The sequence below is a fragment of the Lissotriton helveticus genome, chromosome 6 (assembly GCF_964261635.1).
Source record: "Lissotriton helveticus chromosome 6, aLisHel1.1, whole genome shotgun sequence".
NCBI lineage: Eukaryota > Metazoa > Chordata > Amphibia > Caudata > Salamandridae > Lissotriton > Lissotriton helveticus.
In genome coordinates, this window is record NC_136067.1 from 2,083,380,657 (window position 1) to 2,083,400,579 (window position 19,923).

At 48.2% G+C, this 19,923-nt stretch overlaps 1 protein-coding gene across 1 annotated transcript in view; it reads right to left on the minus strand.

Moving 5' to 3' along the window:
• Positions 1-6,764: 6,764 nt before the first annotated feature.
• LOC144764024 (protein leg1a-like) overlaps positions 6,765-19,923 on the minus strand; it is an 84,717-nt gene continuing 71,558 nt past the window's right edge. The window contains exon 6 of the mRNA XM_078650154.1: positions 6,765-7,143. Within this exon, the coding sequence (XP_078506280.1) occupies positions 6,971-7,143 (173 nt within the window). The 3' untranslated portion in view covers positions 6,765-6,970. The remainder of the gene's footprint in view (positions 7,144-19,923) is intronic.

Below are 19,923 nucleotides of genomic sequence, written 5' to 3' on the forward strand. Positions count from 1 at the left end.
TTCAAGTCTAAGTAAAACTTTAAACCTGCCAGGATGCCTGGTGATACCCCCACGGGAATTCCCTGCTTGAATATATGGAATACAAATGTATTTTTTATTCTTTACTCTCTCATTATACTCTCTTCTCTATTTGTCTCCCCACTTGGTCTTGCTCTTCCCTCTCTCACTCTCTGCTCTCCACTCTCACTGTTCCTTCCTCACCTTCCTTTGTTCTGTCTGATCCACTGCACAGTTGGCGCCCCTTTCCTTGGCACATTTCCTCAAATACTGCAAATTGGTAGACAACCAACCTTTTTTTCTTTTGTTGTGTATTAGGGAGGAATTGGACTCACCAGTAGATTTCGGCCGCTGTTGTGAGTGAGGGGAGGGTTGGCACCAGAGGTATATGTTCTTGTGGTGCACTGTATTGCTGTCCACTGTTATGTAGATGCTTCCTGTCATGCTTGCACTGGTTTGAATTCCCCATGATGAATGCGCACAGCTTGCTAAAGTCACTGTTAGTTCTAACTCATAAATAAATCCAGTATTAAAAGTAAGCTTATTTTTATACTAGTACACAAAATTTCATTTATGGTCTTTTCCACGGGAAACATCCTTTACAACAAAACTTTTACCACGCAGTGCTGTTACAACACAAGTATTACAAAGAAAACCTTTACAACGCATTACACGGGGGGCGCTCTAGGATAGGGAATAGTTTTACTTTACTATCCAAAACCTTCCCAAGTGTCCACGGGGACTGGAGTTGGAATAGTAAATTAAACTATTCACTATCCAGCACCCCCAAGTGTAATGCATTGTAAAGGTTTGCGTTGTAATACTTGCGTTGTAACAGCATGCGTGGTAAAAGCATGCGTTGTAACGTCATACATCCCTTTTCCACTGTAGACCAGTACTCCTATAACAAAGGGCATTCGTAGAACATATGCCTGTCGTCTGCACTCAGTACACCACATCTGCGACATTTTGGGGGAGCATCTGTTACACACTTTGCTAATTTACGTGGTGTCCAATAGAGCCTGTTAGCCATAAAGAAGTGATTTCTTTTTAAGTCCGATGGTTTTACTACTTTATAAAGCAGCTTAAAAGAAAGATGCCACAGTTTTTGTGGCTCTGAAATCTGCCTCACATCATCCCATATCTCATAAGGTGCTTTGATTTTTTTTCTCCTCAGATGTCAGGAATGTCCGATACCATTCACTTACTTCCTTCTTCATTATAGTTCAGTTTTGCGTTTTTTTCCTGAATTCCCATCAATTTTCAGTCACATGCCTATTCGCCACCCCCCAGGACAGCAACTGAAAATACTTGAACATTGAAAGGGACCCCCCTGTCTTTGTCCTCAGTCATCACCGTAAGCTCCCCCCAAAACTCTGTTCCTGCCCTCCTAAGTGGTATACTCAATTTGTCTTGCAAGCATTCCGGCATGCCCGGTGAATCCCAAATTGGTGCCCCTCCTGAGTAATATCCAATTCCTAATATAATCCTGATTCTGATCCTGATGCTGCCTTCAACGTCTTTAATTTTACATTTTTTTAAAAATAAGCTTACTTTTAATAATTTTGGGGGTAGAAGATAAGCTGCCCCTTACTAATGACAAGCAAGCCCTGCTCTTTTATCTAGGTCTGCTCGCTAGGTGAGAAATTTGTAAAAAAACGCATTGAAACTGCCCCCCCCCCTTGGGATAGACGGGCTACAGGCAGTAAAAAGAATTTGTAAAATGGAGCCTGATTTGGAGACTAATACATATTCTAAGATTTGGGAGGTTTTCCAGAACTGGAGTGGCACTACAAGAACCTGAAATCTAATCCTATCTGTCCTATGATTACACCTGCATGGTTCGTGTATCCAGGGTGCTGGATGGGCACATGCGCAGGGCTATTGAACTGTCGCAAAAGCCTGGGGAGGTACAGAACGGCTGCCAGGCTGTTATTTGCATACAATGGTGATATGAGGACAAACAAAATAAAAACATCCAGTATTTCTAAAGGGCAAACAATTAGCAGAGGGCACCAATGCACTGGGGGCTGTTAGGAAGATTAGGCGAGCTATTGCCCGGAGTCACCTCGTGCTGGGCTGACCTGCCACCGGCACCGGGGATCAAACCATGAGCCCCTGTGTTCCAGGGTCAGCCGCCCTGTCCGCTGTGCCACACCTCTTACTCTAACTCATAGCTACATCAACAACCTCTGATGGCCACATTCACAACCTACTGACTTGGAAGGTGCTCATGCATACTTGGTTAACTGCGATGTTACAGGAGACACATCTTGACCTAGTTATGCTGACCACCATCGCTGTGAAGTGGGTGGCCCATTGGTGTTTTGCTTCAAACTCTAGCTATGCTAGGGGGGCAGCCATCTATATCAAGAATGCCATCCAGTACCTTCCCTCTGGCTCCCTCCAAGACCATCAGTGATGCTACTGTGTGACGTGAGGACACATTGCTTTGCACTCCGTCACTCTGGTTAATTGTTACGGCCCCAACGTGGATGATGCTTCTTTCTTTGACAAACTATGGGGACTCATTCTAGACAATGGATCCACAAACCAAATATGGAGAGGAGATGTTAATATAGTACTGGACCCTTGTATGGACCGATCTCGCAACACACCAGGTCCACATACTAGGACAGGGAGACCCTTAGGAAATATTATGACTGAACACCAGCTGTTAGACGCCTGAAGAACTCGTCAAGCTGCCTAAAAAGAGGGCACCTATGATTCCAGTGTACACTCCAGCTGGTCCCGCATTCATTATTGGGTCCATTTGTGAGGTCTCAGGCCTGGTTAACCAAAGCAGAGCATCATGTGCGCACATACTCTGACCATTCCAGTGTTGGTGCAGTTGCAACCACAGAGGTCTATCTCCCCCAACCGACTGAAGTGACCCCCTATTTTGAGGACATAGCTTTGGGCTGGCTCAGTGATTCACACAGGGAATTCCTTGCTGCTGATATACAGGCAATATGTACTGCCATTATGCAATTGTGATTTTGGCACACGCATGGGCCTGATGGCCTACCGGCGTATTTTGCTAAAACGCTAGTTCAAATCCTTGAAAAAGTTTTTGAGGAAACAAATACAATGGGAATCCTTCCACATGCTATGCAGGAGGCCACGATTATCTCCCTACTTAAACTAGGAAAAGCCTAATATTAGGCCTACAGACCTTCATTCTTAATCAACTGCAGTGCGAAAATACTAACGAAAGTACTGGCCTATCTGCTGAGCTTGCTGATAGAAGGATTGGTCCTACTGGCCCGGTCGGGTTCGTACCAGGATGAGCCACTTCTCACAATTTGCGCAATTTATTCGCACTGTTACAGGATATAGACCCTGAATTTACCACAGTGGCGGTCTTTTTAGATGACACAAAGACCTTCGCTTCACTGGAGTGTGACTACTTGTTTGTTTGCAGTGCTGTGGAGGATGGGATTTCCACTGACTCTTTTTAATCCTGGGTTGCCCTATTGTATTGTCAGCCACAGGCTACAGTACAGATTAATGGCAGCTGGTCCCGACCATTTCCAATCTCGCGGGGCACTAGGCAGGGGTGTCCCCTCTCGCCCCTCCAAATTACCCAGGCAGTTGAGCCTCTGGCTGAGAAACTCTGACAACATCATAGGGATCATGCGCTGCGAAACCCTGCTTAACATCTGTTAGTTTCACTCTACGCTGACATCACGCTTTATAATCGAGACCCACAAGTTAGTCTGAATCCAATTCTCCATGAGTTTATCCGCTTTGGGGAGGTATCGGGAGTGAATATATACTCCTTCCTCAGGAAGATTGTAGGCCCGCAAGTCGGGCCGCAGGGTCGCCTAACCAGAGTGGTTGGTCGGCCGGCTAAGATTACTCGATGGTGATGTGGTGTGTTAGCAACGATGTGCTGTCCGATCTGATGCCCGGTGGCAGGTCCAGGACCCCCACATATCGGGTTGGAGCCCCACGCTCCATACATCCTTGCACGCTGCAATTAAGAGGCATCTACTGTTCTAACCAGGCAAATGTTATGATCTAGTCCTGATGATGATCCCAAGTAATGAGCATGGAATCGAAACGTTGACATTTCTAAATAGTGCCACAAGTGTCCATTGTGTCTAACTATTGTGGCTTCTATTTTAGTTACACTTGCTGCAAAGTATCTCTAAATGCAAGTTGCCACAGCTCAAAGTCTTTGCCTGTATTTTTGTTGTGTTTATTGTTGTTCCATTCCCCCGCACCTCCCCCTCGTTGCAGGGGACAGGCTTGTGCCCCACTATAAGTGTTTGTTTCAAATATTTTTGACTTTATTCCCAACATTGTATGAATAAAACTCCTTGTCCGGCTGGACATTGGATGTATATAGTAACCTATTTCAGTCTATATTCTATATTTTGTGTTAATTGTCTGGCATTCCTGAGGCAGGGCCATGACTGCAATGCTACAGGACAGACATAACCACATTGTGTCCCCCACTACCCGGACTAATGTCAAGTTCCTACATTGCCATGGCAGTTGTATAGTAAGATGAGCATTTCACCTATGATGAGGAGTGTCTATCGCACTGACCAGTCCGGCGCAGTGCTTCTTTTTGGGCTGAGAGGCAATCATGGGATGTAGCGATTATGTTTCCGAAAGAGGAAAGTAAGAGCCAGGGGGGGTTTACATTAACCTCCCAGCCTGTTATGGGCTATAGACTGGAACTATTGACACTGGGCTTGTGCGTGAGCTATTGGAATGTAGACATGTGTAATAATCAGCAATTGTAAGTGCACTGTTATATCTTGTTGTGAAAACTCAATACAAAAAAGGATGGAATCAAATGTTAATAATGCATTCTTGAAAAAGAATATAGTTCTAGTGTACCCCTACTACCACAGATCCTGAACATCTAAGTGTGAAGGGCATGGGCGGATGTGAGTCCCTTGTTCACTGTGCCACATAACTCACAAGTACTCCAAAACCAGTCTGGAGTGGCTTGTGTACTTGCTGGGAGGGATTCTGGGCTGGGGGTTCAGGCTGGACCCTTCCTATTGGAGGAGGACAAAGGTTGATTTGCATTTAGCTGCTTCCTCTCTGAGGTGGCATGGTGGGTAACATATACAATTGGACTTAGTTGTAGCTTAGAGTAATTTCAAGTAGATAATACTAATCCAAGACATCCCCCATCTGACCTGTGAGGTTATGGGGGGGCCCTCTCAAAAGCTGGCTGAAGGTGATTGCGTGCACTTTTGAATATCCCGAGGGTCAACAGAAGATCTTTAAAGGTCTGGGTGAATTGCAGAGTGGATCTGAAGGAACAACAGATGTCCCAACAGCCAGACTCTACCCCAGCACTTTGAGAAGCCCCTGCCCACACCATTTTCCCTACAATCACTTTTGAGAGCATGGGGAGGGCATACAATCAAATCCCCACTCCCTCACTCTGATCTATCCTGGTAGGTGCCCAGTGACCCAGGAAAGGCACTTACCAGTCACAAGATCCAATTCTGCATCTATAATTGGCCTCAGGAGGCTAGCACAGTTGGCCTCTACACCCACACTTGGCTTTAATTCTTCTACCTGTTTAGTTCATGAGGGAAGTTCACAGTACTGCTCCCTCTGTGGTATTTATTCTGAGTCTGAAGGGACACTAACCCTGCTGGTGCCCATGATTTACCTCTTAGAAGATTGAGCTCTTCCTGATAGTGCAGTGAGAATTCTTAGTGAGGGAAGCAACACTGCCCTGAGGAAACACATTATAATAAAATTAAATGTAAACTTAAAAGAACATTCATAATGCAGACAGTGGACAGGTGAGGTCTGTGGCCCCTTCCAGACGTGAATTTCAACTTTTTTGCCCAATCAGTGGTCTCCAAGAGTCCCTGCCTTTTGGAGCTTACCTGTCCTCAATACTCCACTGGGCATAATCTGCATTTGGCGGGTGAAGAGTTGGCATGCACAGAAGAATATCACTCTTGCTTTGCTGTCTTTGACATTGGCTCTGAGCACCCTAAAACTGCTAACATGCTGTTGGCAATATTCAACATACACCTGGCAATATTAGTCAGGCTACCCGGCCGGTCATACCACGTTCTTTTAATGCAACTGAGACTCAGCATAAAAGACCATGGGGCATATTTATGAGTGGATTTGCATCACTCGTGTACAATGCACTGTGGGGCACGCGCAGCACAAGCCCGAAATGCAATTTCTCATGCCACGCAGCCCAAACGTGCATAGCCTTGAGCGTCTTGATAAATCTGGAGTAAAGCAATGCAGTGTAAATCGCAGCATTGTGTTACTCTGCCCAGGGAAGCTTTTCTTGGGTGTTGACCCATGAATTTTGATGCATTTCCATATTTACCAGAAGTGGTAGACCTGGGAATGAGACAAAGTGCTACACCTTTCAGGGGAGTCCTAATAGAGAAATATTCTAACTCCTCCTTGTTACTTCCTGTGCAGAAAGGTGCCCCTTCCTGAATAGAATCAATCCTCCTTACCACGCAGGCACCCAGGCCCCGTGGTGCAACGGTGCCTGCGATGGTGCAAGGCAGCCAAAACAGTGCCGGCGCAGGAACAAAAGCAGGAATGCACCATATTCATTCAAATACGTTGCATTGCTGCCCTTTCCCTGTCACGCGGCTCGGCACAGCAACGTGCTGCGCTGCGCTTTGTGACTTTGTCATAAATATGGCCCGTACGTTTAAAGCAAAATGTCATAGGAGGCACTGAAATTACAAGAAAATTCCCACTTTTTAAAGAAAGCATCACTAAGCAATGAACCAGAATGAAGCAGATTCAGTCACAACAGCTTTATTTCAGTATTATCAACATTTTTTATCATAATAGAATGCTTATATATTGTTTTAATTAACTTGAATGCGGCAATCATATTCTCGAAAGAGCACTTAACAGAAATCACCCTAGACATTAAGCAGATGTGAATGATTAATTGACAGCATTCTGATCTCATTTGTCCAACTCCAGCTTTGAAGAATAAACACTACTTTTGTTTGAAAGGGATGCAAACAGTGCCAGCATAGGGTTTCAGCTTTTCAGTTAATTCTGGGAGAGTATACATTTGGCCTGCAAACATGCTTTGAAGGAGATCTTCGCAGACTTTGCGGCCTTCAGGTGAACACATGGCCTCCTTCCACCGCAGCAAAAGGGATCCTCCTGGAGGGTGGGGAGTAGAGAAGGACACCATGACCATCTTAAGTAAACATATATGTGCCTCAGTACAGGATACATTAAAGTGAAACAAAACAATTTACCAAAATCCCATCCTTACTATTCAAGGACACAGTAGACACTAAAGAAGTTTCAATGCATACATGTGCAAGTTACACATCATTACATCACAAGGCATACGCTGGTGCACTATACATGTGCATGGGGAACAGCGTTTACAACGCAACTTTTACCACGCACTACCTTTACCACGCATCTTTTACAACGCAAGTCGTTACAACGACTTGCACTGGGGGCGCTCTAGGATAGGGAATAGTTTAATTTACTATCCAAAACCTTCCCTACTATCCACGGGGACTGGAGTTGGAATAGTAAATTAAACTATTCACTATACCAGCGCCCCCAACGCAAGTCGTTGTAACGACTTGCGTTGTAAAAGTTGTGTGGTAAAGGCATGCGTTGTAAAAGCATGCGTAGTAACGACATACATTCCATGTGCATAACATATGGGTTAATGCAGACATGAAACCATGGACTGGTGTTTCCACTTTACATTCAAGGGAGATCCCAGGGATTCATCAGAGGGCTGTTCATCAAAATTCAGTGCAAATATGGGACACAACCACATGCTTTGAACTTATTGAGCCCCGACCGGTTACCTGCTAGGTGAATCTGCCTCAAACATCGCTTTACAAATCGTGTCAGTGATCGATCGCAGAACCGGGGACGCCTATGAAGCCCACAATCTGAGAGTTTTTTTCCAGAAATCGTGGAGAACAACACCCTTTTTTTAAACAAATCACGATTTTGTGATTTATGCTTTCTTTGTAGTCGAGGGCAGGGTACACCTTAGCGTGTGTATACCACCCAGACAACACAACACTGGTCCTGACGAAAACCTTACAATTACACTATGGTTGAAACATGTAGACCAACTTTTTAGATTCACAACACGACTTTTTTCCAACACCACCAGCCTACCTTATTAGGCAAAGTTGTCCCACACTATTTTATCCGTTGTCCAATCACTCCAGAATAAATTCTACGAGTGGGTAGTATTGGACAACTTTTAAATAACTCACTGTAATTTCTTCGCACACATAAAACAAAACAAAAACTCCACTGTAGTCAGGTGTCGCAGCACACCCGGATGGCACTCGGCTGTCCGGGTGGGACCCCGATGATGAAGCATGTCACCAACTAGGTTGGTGAGTGAGGGGTTTTCTAAGGACAAAGGTTGTCCCAAGTTGGGTTGCAAAATATGCACCACGTTTTCTTACATATTAGAGGCAGTAGATAGCCTCTAGGGGGTACTCCTCCATCGATCTAGCTGGTCTAACAGCTGACATATCCTCTGGGGGAGCCCGGAAGTGGTTTGTACACCAAGTCCTCAGTTTTGGTCATCAAAAACATGCATGTCCGAGAGGATTCATAGGAATTACCTGACACATCCTGCATCAAAACGACATGAACCCTGGTGCACTCACAAGTGGAAATGTAGGAGAGAGCAGCGGCGGGGAATGTGTTGGATGTGTGTGGTGGGTTTCTGGAAGGTGAAGTGGATGCAGCGGTGGTCGGTCCAGAGGAGTTTGGTGGTATGGCTGAAGGAGATGTGGGAGCTTGAGGAGAAGACTGGGTCAAGCGTGTGGCTGGCGGAATGGGTATGCGTTGTGACGGGATGTATGACATTACAACACATGCTTTTACCACGTATGCCTTTACAACACGGTTTTTACAACGCAAACCTTTACAACGCATAGCGCTTTGGGGTGCTGGATAGTGAATAGTTTAATTTACTTTTCCAACTCCAGTCCCCGTGGACACTAGGGAAGGTGTTGGATAGTAAATTAAATGTATTCCCTATCCTAGAGCGCCCTCCAGCGCAATGCGTTGTAATGGTTTGCGTTGTAAAAGTTGCGTCGTAAAGGCACTGCGTGGTAAAAGTTGCGTTGTAAAGGATGTTTCCCATTGTGATGAGCTGCCTCGGTCCGAGGTTGGTGAGGTTGTCGATCAGGGTGGTGGAGTTGCTATCATTGTAGTTCTCAAGGAGAAAGTTCAGGTCTCCGAGGAGGATGTAGTCAGTGGAGGTCAGGGTGTGCATGCTGATGAAGTCGCCAATGGAGTAGCTGAACTGGGGTTGGGGGTCCGACGATGGTGCCTCTGAGGGTGGTGTCGGGGTCTGTGTGGATCTGGAAATGCATGTGTTCGGCGGTGCTGAGAATGTCGTTTGTGCTAGTCGAGACCGTGTTGCTGTTCTTGTGGACGATGGCGATTCCTCCTCCGATTCCGTTGGTGTGGTCTCTGCAGGTAATCTTGTAACCTTCTGGGATGGCTATGGCGATGTTGGGTGCGGAGGAGTCATTCCTCCAGGTCTCTGTCAGGAAGGCGACGTCCGGGGATGATGTGTTGAACAGGTCCCAGAGCTTGCGTGCAGAGCAGGTGTTCAGTAGGATGCAACGGAGGTGGATGAGATCTTTCTTGGCGGCTGGTTCGGCAGCTTGAGGCTTGTGTAGCTGCAGTTCCGGCAGGTGAAGGGACCATGTGGAAGTCATCAAAGTAATTCACCTGTTCCCCTTCTGAAAGGCGTATGCGCAGTACCCATCCCAAAAACTGCAAAATGCCTTGAAGTAGGCACAGGATATGGTGCAAGCCATGGGTAATCATTTGTCATGATAATAGTTCCCATCTAGCTCGAATCGCAAGAGATAACTGTCTGGGTGGATGAGCAGCAGGCGGAACGCTGATTCGATTTCTGTTTTGGCCGGCAGTGCCCCCTTTCCTGCCTACTTAATCAATTCTACTGCATCATCCATGGAGGTGTAACCTACTGAGAAGCTGTCCCGCTCCAACCAATCATTGATGGAATCCCCATGTGGGTGCGATAGGTGGTGTATGAGCCAAAATTTCCCTGGCTCCTTCTTAGGAAAATATATCACCTTAGGATACTTCGAGAGCACTGGCATGATTTGAACCCTTGTCCTGTAAGAGCCTGTGCCACCAAAGGCACAGCACTTACAATTGCACTGGTGGGTTTCCTGTGTACTGGTGGGTTTCCTGTGTCGACAAGGGGGACCCCTGCCCCCTTTTGACCCCACCAGCCGCTCCATTTCTCGGGCCCTGATTGGCCCGTTCACTACCTTTCAGGGGGGCGCCTGATCAGGCGTACACTCCCTTTCGCGGACTTTCGTAGGTACACGCCTCCCCACGCGGTGGCTCCCATCGGGTCCGGCTTCGCCTCCCCCGGCCCGTGCTCCATTCCTGCTCTGGTTCCATCTAGTTTGTCTGATGGGGTTTTGCAAAAGGCTTAGGCTAAGGTAGATGTAAACTATTTTGCTCAAACACAACCTCATTTATACTTGGAGAAACTATCAGGAAAAGGGTATTCAGACTTCACACATTTTCCTCATATTTAAATCATTATCAATTACAGGGTGGTTAGATCTGCATTCAAAATGTGCAAGACTTGAGTGAAAGTTTGGGGGAAAATCAATAAAAATTAGGTTTATTGTACCACTTTCTTACTGCACATTTTCATCCAAACTTATGTTTAAGGATACCTCCCTTTGTTGCAAGAAGGTGTGGGGAGCAATTATAATTCCAGCAGGGATGAGTTGTGCTTTTACAAATATTTTTCATAAAGAGTGAAGGACTGTTTTTAAATGAAACTTTAATTAGTTATTCACTGCACACTAGACCTACCCATTAGACTTGCAAAAATTAACGCTAGGCATAACATGGGCATGCCCCAAATGTATTAAAGGAAAAAGTTTTTGATTGTCCTGACGTATCCTCTATACACTGTCTCCTACCAAAATATCAGCACCAACTTAAGCAAAACACTTTCTGCAGTCTAATGTAAGTTATTAAAAAATATGCATGCTCATTTCCACTTTGTTTAATGAGTGCTGGATGCGGATACTGTACTCTAAATCAGTGCATTTCCTTAAACCACCAAAAATGTGGGATCTTTTTGAGAAGATGCTGTTTTCTTTAAATATAGCTAATATCAATGGTTTGCTTATGCAGAAGCATTACCTTATTACTTTCAGTGAGACCGCAAGGTGCAAGTCTGTGCTTTAGCAACACCTAACATTACAAAGTAATAGGCTTTCTGAACCCCCGCAAAGCTATGTGCACTGAAAAGTATAAAATGTTGCAACTGACAGAAATGTCTCAATTGAGCTAGTATTATAGCCATATCCTAACATAATGAAAGGAACTGTATACCAATGCAGAGTTTGTGTCCTGGAACTGTGTGATTGAAAGTGTAATGGCGGGTGTGGCCAATTGCCAAACATGGTGGACACTATGTAGAGGTGAGCCATGTCCCTTCTCGATCTGACGACATCCTGCTGGAGCCGGGAAACGTTTCCTTGGCAGCTTACCCAAGCAGGGTCTACTGCTTTCGCTGGGTGAACTTGGGGTTGCAATTGCTGGTTAGGTGACCGAAGTTGTGACACCCAAAGACCCAGTGGTGGGTCACTGGATGCTCTTTGGCTCCCTTTCCCTGGAACACAGAGTGAAGGGAACGGTACCCAGCCGGTCAGGCCCACTGAGTTGAGACTGAACTTTTTATAGGAGGGACGGCCAGGGCTTGCCGCCTGGGACTCAATGGGGAAGAGGTGATTGCAGAATGACTGGGGTGGGGCTGCACTGAGGGGGGTAGGATCAGGTGTGCTGAGCAGGCTTGTCACAGCTCCCGGGGCAACCTGGGCCTTGCCCCAACTCTGCCTAATGTGCCCCACAAAACAATCAACAATACACACATCAGAAATGTAAGCGGCTGAGCTCATCCGCATGCCTGAGGGGTTGTATCCTCTGCAGGATGCTGCTTTGCCTATTAGACTGTGTACTGATACACTGGTGGTGGAGTGGACAGAAGCTCATTGTTACCACTCTAGCAAGCAAGTATTGAGGGATCCCACCTTGTCCTGGAACTCTGGTAAGAGGTGTAGAAGAGCACTGAGCATGGATCTGAGTCTCTCTGTTTACCTGAAGTGAGAGATGAAAACATTGTGTACTATGGAGAAGTGTGGCTCAATGGTTAGAGTGGCAGACCTGATGCAGAGGTCTGGCCTGGGACCAGGGTTCAATTCCCGCCTCGGCGGCTCTTGGACTCAATCTCCCCGGACCTGATAATTCTCGCCTCAGTGCCTAGTCTAATCATGGGTCCCACTCTGTGGCTCTGGGCAATAGCTTGCTTAATCTCCACAATGGCCCCAACAGCGCTGGCTTCACCTTGGGGTTGCCCAGGAGTGGACATTTCACAGGGAAAAGCCAGGAAGGGTTCCACAGCGGTATGCGTACAGCGCCAGGAAACCCCAGTTGGGGTATAAGTGCGCTTTACAAGTACAAATTAATTTCATTTCATTTCATAGACAACCAACCTTGACAGTTCCTGTGTAGGATCTTTGCAGTAGGTAACTCCGGCCCACATAGAAATGGGGACATGGCACTGTTGCAGATTGAGCCCACACAAGAAATTTAACATCAGTTCCATAGCCAAAAATCAAAGGCCATACACAAAGCCTCAGAAGAACACTGCTCCACGAGCGCACGCTGCCCCTTCACTCTCATCTACACCCACTACAGGCCACCATGGACTCTATCTCCAAACCAATGCTGCATGAGTCCCCCTGGACCCCAAGATAAGCGGGACAAAATCCTGGCAGCAATTGTAGACTCATGGCAAGCATTCAAGCAAAATTTGACTCACTGACTAATGATCTGGAAATTCACAGAGACAATCAGCACAAAGTGTCCAAAAGAATAACCATCAATTCGAAAGCTTTTGAAGATATGTTGGATAATTTGGAGGGATGCTCCCATTGCAACAATGTCCACAATGTGGGCCTGCCAGAAGGAGCAGAGGACAAAGATCCCACTGTATTCCTAGAAATGTGGTGGACACAAATTGCTCTGAATGCTCTCTCCCTTCATTTTGTGATCAAACAATTACACCACTTAGCAGCAAAACCGCCTCTAATAGGAGCACCAGAGAGGCTGTGATATCATCCTCACAGCAGCCCCTCAAGAAAAGTGTTATTAATTTCAATCATGCAAAAGTGATGCTTTTCCCGAAGTACACACTGGTGGTCCAAAAGCAAAGAAACTCAGAGACCCTGGCCTGAAACTGAACATTTAGGATGACCTGCATACACATTTATTTACTTGGGATTGAATGCCAAGCTTTGAACGTTGGAGGGCTGGCAGGCTCCTCTTTCCTCTCTTCCAACACCCAAGATAGACCAGATCTCAGCCACAGTTAAGAGAAGTTGTGTCATGCTGTGACGCTCTGTGGCCCTACTCAAGACTAAAGTCATGCAGAGTCTCATAGAGTAAGGGGTATCTGTGGCAGCAGCAGCCTCTTTACAGGAACTCACAGCTACCTCACTTACTTTCATCTGAATCTCGTGCTTCTGGGATGATCGACTATATGAAGAAATAGGGTGTGGCCAACCCAAGCTGCACGAAGGCTGCTTGGTAAAGTGGCTCGGTCGCCAGAGTACAAAACCCGGCAAGTATCCGTGTACAAACTACCCATCCTGGCCTAGGATGGAGAGGAGTGTGTGCACACTACGCTGGGAAGCGCACTGTTTTTGAGTCACCTGCTGCCAGCCGAGACTCAGAGGCAGCATCCGGCCTGGGGGCACATCCAGGCAGGGACCCAGGGGGTGGAGCATGGTGCAAGTTCACTGTGCAGAGGCCCGTTTTTATCTGGACCTGATTGACCCGCTGCTGTGAATTCGGAGCCTCCACAATGGGTTTACGGTGGCATGCGCGGAACCAGGCTAGCCGGTGAGAAGCTGCCGGAAATCAGGACCGCCTGAGAAACCCGCTGATAGAGGCCAGGAGAAAGGATGCGGGCCCCGGGGGAAGCTGGTCAGCAGACCAGTCTTTCCCCCGGGGTATTCGCGCGCTAGGACGGGCGGGAGGAAGTTAGGTAAGCGGTGGGTTTAGGGGGTGTGGGGAGTTAAGAGGTTACTTAAGGGGATAGGAGGGGAAGGACTTCCTCTTCCTGTCCCCGGTGCCTCAGGGTGCAGTTTAGTTTGTGGAGCAGTTAGTGTAGGTGGGGGTGCATTGAAGGACGAGAGTCGCCACTGGTGCCCCGGTGTGTGGCGGATTCGCGGATTTCGGCGGCAGTGTTCATTTGATCGCAGTAAGTCGGGAAGCGCTGCGGGTGCCATGGCAACGCCCGATGCAGCGGCGGTGCGGGCAGCCCTACAGGTGCTCGGCCGGGCTGGGAGGGCCGACCTCCTCCAGCCCGGTGTTCTCGATCAGGCATGGGTCGGGATGGCCCGACCACAGAGAGCTGCCTCAGCGGGGGTTTTCGCGGCAGTTACCGCATGCCTGGATGAGCCCCAGGGGGCTCGAGGCACTGGAGCAGGGAGGGGGAGGGGCAAGAAGGATCAGGAGGGCCCGAACGCGGGGGGAGGCGGCTGAGCCTCCCTACTCGTGGGGCAGAGGTCAGTGTGGTGCTGGGGGAGAGGGTGGCCAGGGGGAGGGGCACGGGGACCATAGACTGTTGGCAGGGGAGGACCAGTCGGTTTTGGCACCTTTACCTCCACTGGTTGGGGGTTCTGGGGGGGGCAGTTGGTTGATTATGGGGAGAGAAGTGAGGGCGGTGGATTGGAGGACCTGGGGGACTGGGAGCAGGTGGCTGGAGAGGATTTCGCCCTCATGCTCACTGAAGGGGAGTCCGGGAAGGAGGATGGGGGCCCCGCAGGGGGACAGCCAGTGCAGCCAGTGGACCTGTCCAAGGGCAGGAAAGAGGTAGTCAGAGCACAGGGGTCCAAGGGCAAGGGACCAAAGAAGACACAGCAGGCAGGGGGAGCGGGATTGGGGAAAGGGGCACCTGCGGTGCCCCCGCCAGGGAAGGGTCCCTTAGGGGACATGGAGAGTCAGGGGTCGTGTTACGCCAGATGGGAGCTCATGTCTGAGGAGGATCAGATTTGCGACCAGCGTCGCATTATTGAGGAGGCGGAGAGCGAATGGCAGCGCTTATGTGCTGCCAGGGAGGCGAAGGCGGGTGGGGTGCCAAGGGGCAATGGGGCCCCGGCACCTGCGTGCGGGAGGAGGCCTGCTACTGGCGCGGAGGTGAGGGTTCATGGGGTGTCCGGGGAATGGGTCTGGGTAGAAGGGTCAGGGACTGCCTTGGCGGCGCAGAAAACTGGTGGCACTGGGGCCTCCCCGGGCGCATTCGGCTCGGGGGGGGGGACGAAGCAGCAGGGGGGTCCGCGGTGGCCTGCCCTCCACCGAGGGAGCGGGCACCGGCGATGTTAGAGTGCGAGTTTGTGCCTGGAGGGAAAGGGAAAGGTGCGAAGAGGGTGGTGACTGAGGTGCGTGAGGTGTTGGAGGATGAGGTGTTGGACTATGAGGATGAAGAGGATGAGTTGGAGGAAGGTGAGGTGAGAGAGTCTGTGAGTTGGGGAAGGAGCAGAATGGCACTGGACAAGCCGGGGATTTTCCCGGAGGCCCAGGCTGGTGCCGGTCGGCCAGCAGAGGGGCAGTGATACCGGCGGACGCACGGAGAACTGAACGGGACACCCCTGCAACTCTTTCAGGTGAGGGCGCTTGGTGGGATGCTTGGGGGGATGGGGCGAAAGGAGGGAGGAAGAAGGCCTGCCGGTCGGTGGGTGTGGGAGAGGGGTCTGTGACGGATTTCGGGGCCTCGATGGGAGCCGAGACGGGTCCGATGGATGGTAAAAAGCAGGTTGTGAAGGCCAGTGCACAGACGGATAAGTCAGAGGATGATGGGGGAAAGGATAATGGGGTTGAGAAAGCTCGGAAGAAGTTACCGTACCTGGTCAAAATAAATATATACTTCACTCAAATACATCAGCAGAAATAGAATTTGAATATAAAACACGATATTTATAAGTGGAATGCTTGCAAATGCCCAATTTGAATATGTGCAATCCCCATCTGTAGTGTCATGATGGGCAAAAAACAATGGATTAGAATGTGACACTTAGTAGCTCATTCTGATGTTAGTGGGACCACCACCAACAAGCCAACGGTGGTGGTCCCATCGACATCTATGCCATAGGTCTGACTGCCCTATTGCGCTTCCGGTGGTCAAAATATGTTAGATGGGGGTAAAGACCGCCACCTCCGACAGGCTGAAGGAGCCCGCCAGGACAGCAGTCGGATTCTTAATCCCTACAAAGGGCTAGTGCCTGCACAGGCACCACCGTAGGGATTAGGATATCTCTTTCCGACTGCCTATTCATGGCAGTCCCATTGTAATGAACAGGCTGCCAGAAAGGGACTATGGGGCCCCCTAGCAGGGCCCGCGTCCTCCATGGGCCTCCACTATGGGGCCAGTTGGGCACATGTGGCGCCACCCCAAGCATCCATGCACTATGTGCCTGGCACTACATGGTGCCTGCCTCACGGTGCATGGATGTTTGAAAAGTGCTCTTTTGCATTGTGGCTTGTGCTGCACCCCTATACTAGGGCTGCTCTGCCAGCCTGCATGGTGGTCGCATTGTAATTTGACAGGTATAAGCACCAACAAGTAGTCAGTGAGACACCTGCCAGATACAATGGCGGTCAGACGCTTGTCCAGCCGCCATTGTAATAAGGGCCCAAGGCCTAGATACATCAAACAGAATTCCATTCGCAAACGGTGCGAATCGCAATTTTCGGCCGTTTGCGAATGCAATTCACTAATTTGGAATGCATCATGCATTTCGCAATTTTAGGAATCGCAACCATGTTGCGATTTCTAAAATTGCGATTGCATTTAAGAAATCGCAATTGGAGATTTCTGAAATGCAATGCATGATTATTTTTAAATTGCGAATTCGCAATTTGGAAGGGGTAAAATAGCATGAAATTGAACTTCATGCTAATTTACAGAAAACAATCAAATATGCATAACTTGCATTTTTGGAAGTTTAAATTTACACACACACACATGCCCTTGGGGCATGTGTGTGTGTAAATTGCATTTAAAGTTACATTTTAGGGGTGCAGGAAGGGGTTCTTTGGACCCCCCCCGTACCCTTGAAATTGCATTCACATTTTGCGAATCGCAATTTGAAATTCGCAAAATGTGATTGCCTTCCCATTCATTCCTATGGGCCTTTTGGCCCATAGGAATCAATGGGAAGGGTTTTCCTTAATTGCGATTCGCAAATTGTGAATCGCAATTAAGGAAAAATACCGAATCGCAAAAATAAATGCGGACTGTTCATGCATTGCCGTTTGCGATTTCTAAATTGCAATTCCTTAATTTTCGCAATTTAGGAATGGCAAATAGAAACAATGATGCATCTACCCGCAAGTGAATAATAGTGGTTGAGCAGGTTATAAGCCTCCCATTTATTACTGTTCGGTTTCTGAAATTAAATAATAGGTTTTGACTGAGTAATTATCGAAATTATTGCAAAAAAGTCGGTGGTATTTACGCTTTATTATTAAAAAGTTTGCATGCCTCAGGGCACTAGGTATTGCAGAACGGGCCACAGGGTGTGAGGTGTCCCCTCATTTGCATGGGGGCGTGGCCCCATACAAATTAGAGGACCCCATGCCTCTGCACCCACACCATTTTATAGACGAAGTCAAAGAGGCCAAAATGCTGTCGGGGGTGCGTTGACAGTGCCCCACATAAGAGGCGGTGCACTGCTGGTGCGCCCCCTGATAGCAGACCTCTGGCAGTGGGACGTCGGGCGCTATGGACCTCACAGGCATTCCATGGCAGGTCGGTGTAGTCGCTCAGTGCACTGCCTTCAAGGAGATCTCTAATCCCCCCTTAAAAGTGCAGGTGGGGTGCCCCCTGCACAGCGAAACACAAAGCAGCTCCTTCAAAGCCGCACCCAGCGTACAGCACTCTCTTCTTGTTATTTACCAGAGCCAACAAGAAAAATGCACTGCATTGCATAATACAGAACCTGGAGTATTCCTGAATTTCAGGAGTAAGCCAGGACTACTCCTGCTTTACTCCTGATTTACCCCTGCAAATGAGCCAGGAGTATTACATTGCAAATCCTTTGTGAATTGGGCCCCATGTTTGTAATGTGATTTGACAACACTTAAAGAAACATATAAGATCTTTGGAAAAGAAAGGGAAGGTGTTCTCTACATTATATTGTGACTTTTGTTTTCCTTTTTAGGTCCAAGCTCTAGACAGTGCGCATGCGCCGTCTCGAAACGAGATATGCTGTATCTGCTTTGATTTGATTTGGCAATTTATAAAGCGCAAACAAATGCCCGAAGGAGGTGTGGGAGACAGCCTGCCCATAGGCTTCCCACTTGCAGGCACCATCATCACTATTCAATTCTTCGTCTACTTTTGCCCACGGCACCCGCTCGTCATTCCCCTCCCTGTGTTGAGCCCTCCCCCAGTGCCCCGCTAATCTTACATCTCCATAGACAAGGACCATTTTAGATAATGATTCAGGGAATACTCTTTCAATTGGTTGAAAGTGCTTTTCACAAGTTTCACAAGCACTATTGTTTATGCTTGCTTTATTATGCCGCTGTTACTGTCTCTTTCTCTACTATGGCTGGCTCTATTCAAACCATGCCTCTCACAGTGAACACCTGAAGCAGCTCTGTTGACAACGGGTGAGGTCGTGGAATGGCGGATTTGAAGACATTTCACCCCCCGGAACAGACACCGTCCAATTGTGCCTTGTTTGTGGTCAATTTGAAACCAGTATGCTCCCCCCTCACATAAACGTCTTAGCCTGGTGTCTACATGTATTCTGGAAATATACTGAGGGGCAGATTTAGAAGCCCCTTGCGTCACTTTTGTGGCATCGTTGCTTCACTTTTGTAACGCAGTGGCGGCGTAAAAGTTGCGGCCCATTTAGAACGTGATACGTCTATGGAGATGCATCACGTTGTAAAGCCCTGCGTGACATTATACCTGCATCGGGTATAATGTATGCAGGGTAGGTGTCCCCACGCAAGAAAGCCTCGTAACAGTGACGCAGTGAAATCTACAAGATTTCACTACGTGACATGTAGGACAGCACTGTGTCAAAACCATATCCCTGCTTGAAGCAATCGTAATGAGTGAGGCAGTGTGCTTGCGACATGACTCCAGCATTGCGTGAATTTTCTGTCAACAGATGCGTCAGAATGTCTGACGCATCTGTCAATCCTTGCGTCATGGTGCGCCGTATTGTAAATACGGTGTATCCATGGTGGTGCAAGGATTTTGAAGGGTGGTGCAGGGAAAGGGACGCATCTCTACACATGCGTCACATTCTTGTAAATCTGCCCCTCTGTTGGGTTCGAGGACGCAAGTTCAGTCTTGGCTTAAAACATAGGGGATAGATAACTTACTCCTGTACCCATCATTGGCTACTGCTCTCTTTCTCTACTCCTGTGTCTCTGTTCCGTACTCCACTGCAGCAGTATTTCCATTTCTGCCCTGCAGCCCTTCTAATGCCTTGAGAGCCATGGCACTTAAGTGGGTGTGTTGCAGAGCTGTGCATTAAGTGTGCTTTGAAGACGGGGGTTCAGCCCGGTAAGCTACAGATGGTCGGGATTTCTGGGGACCCTGAAAGCAATCCTCTCATTTGCTCCCCTTTTCTGCATGCACAAGCCCTGGGGTCCTGTTCATTTGCGTTATTGATGGTTAGCCAATACTGTTTGTTGTGTAATGTGAATGATTGTTCTTCTGGAGTGATGTTGGCCCCTCTTCGGGGTGGGGGCAAGGCTTGTCTCCTCTCTTCACCCATGCAAGCCTTGAACCACTTGCAGGGTTTGCTGCAGCGATGACCTTGGCCGGAGCCGGGTCGCGCTTCA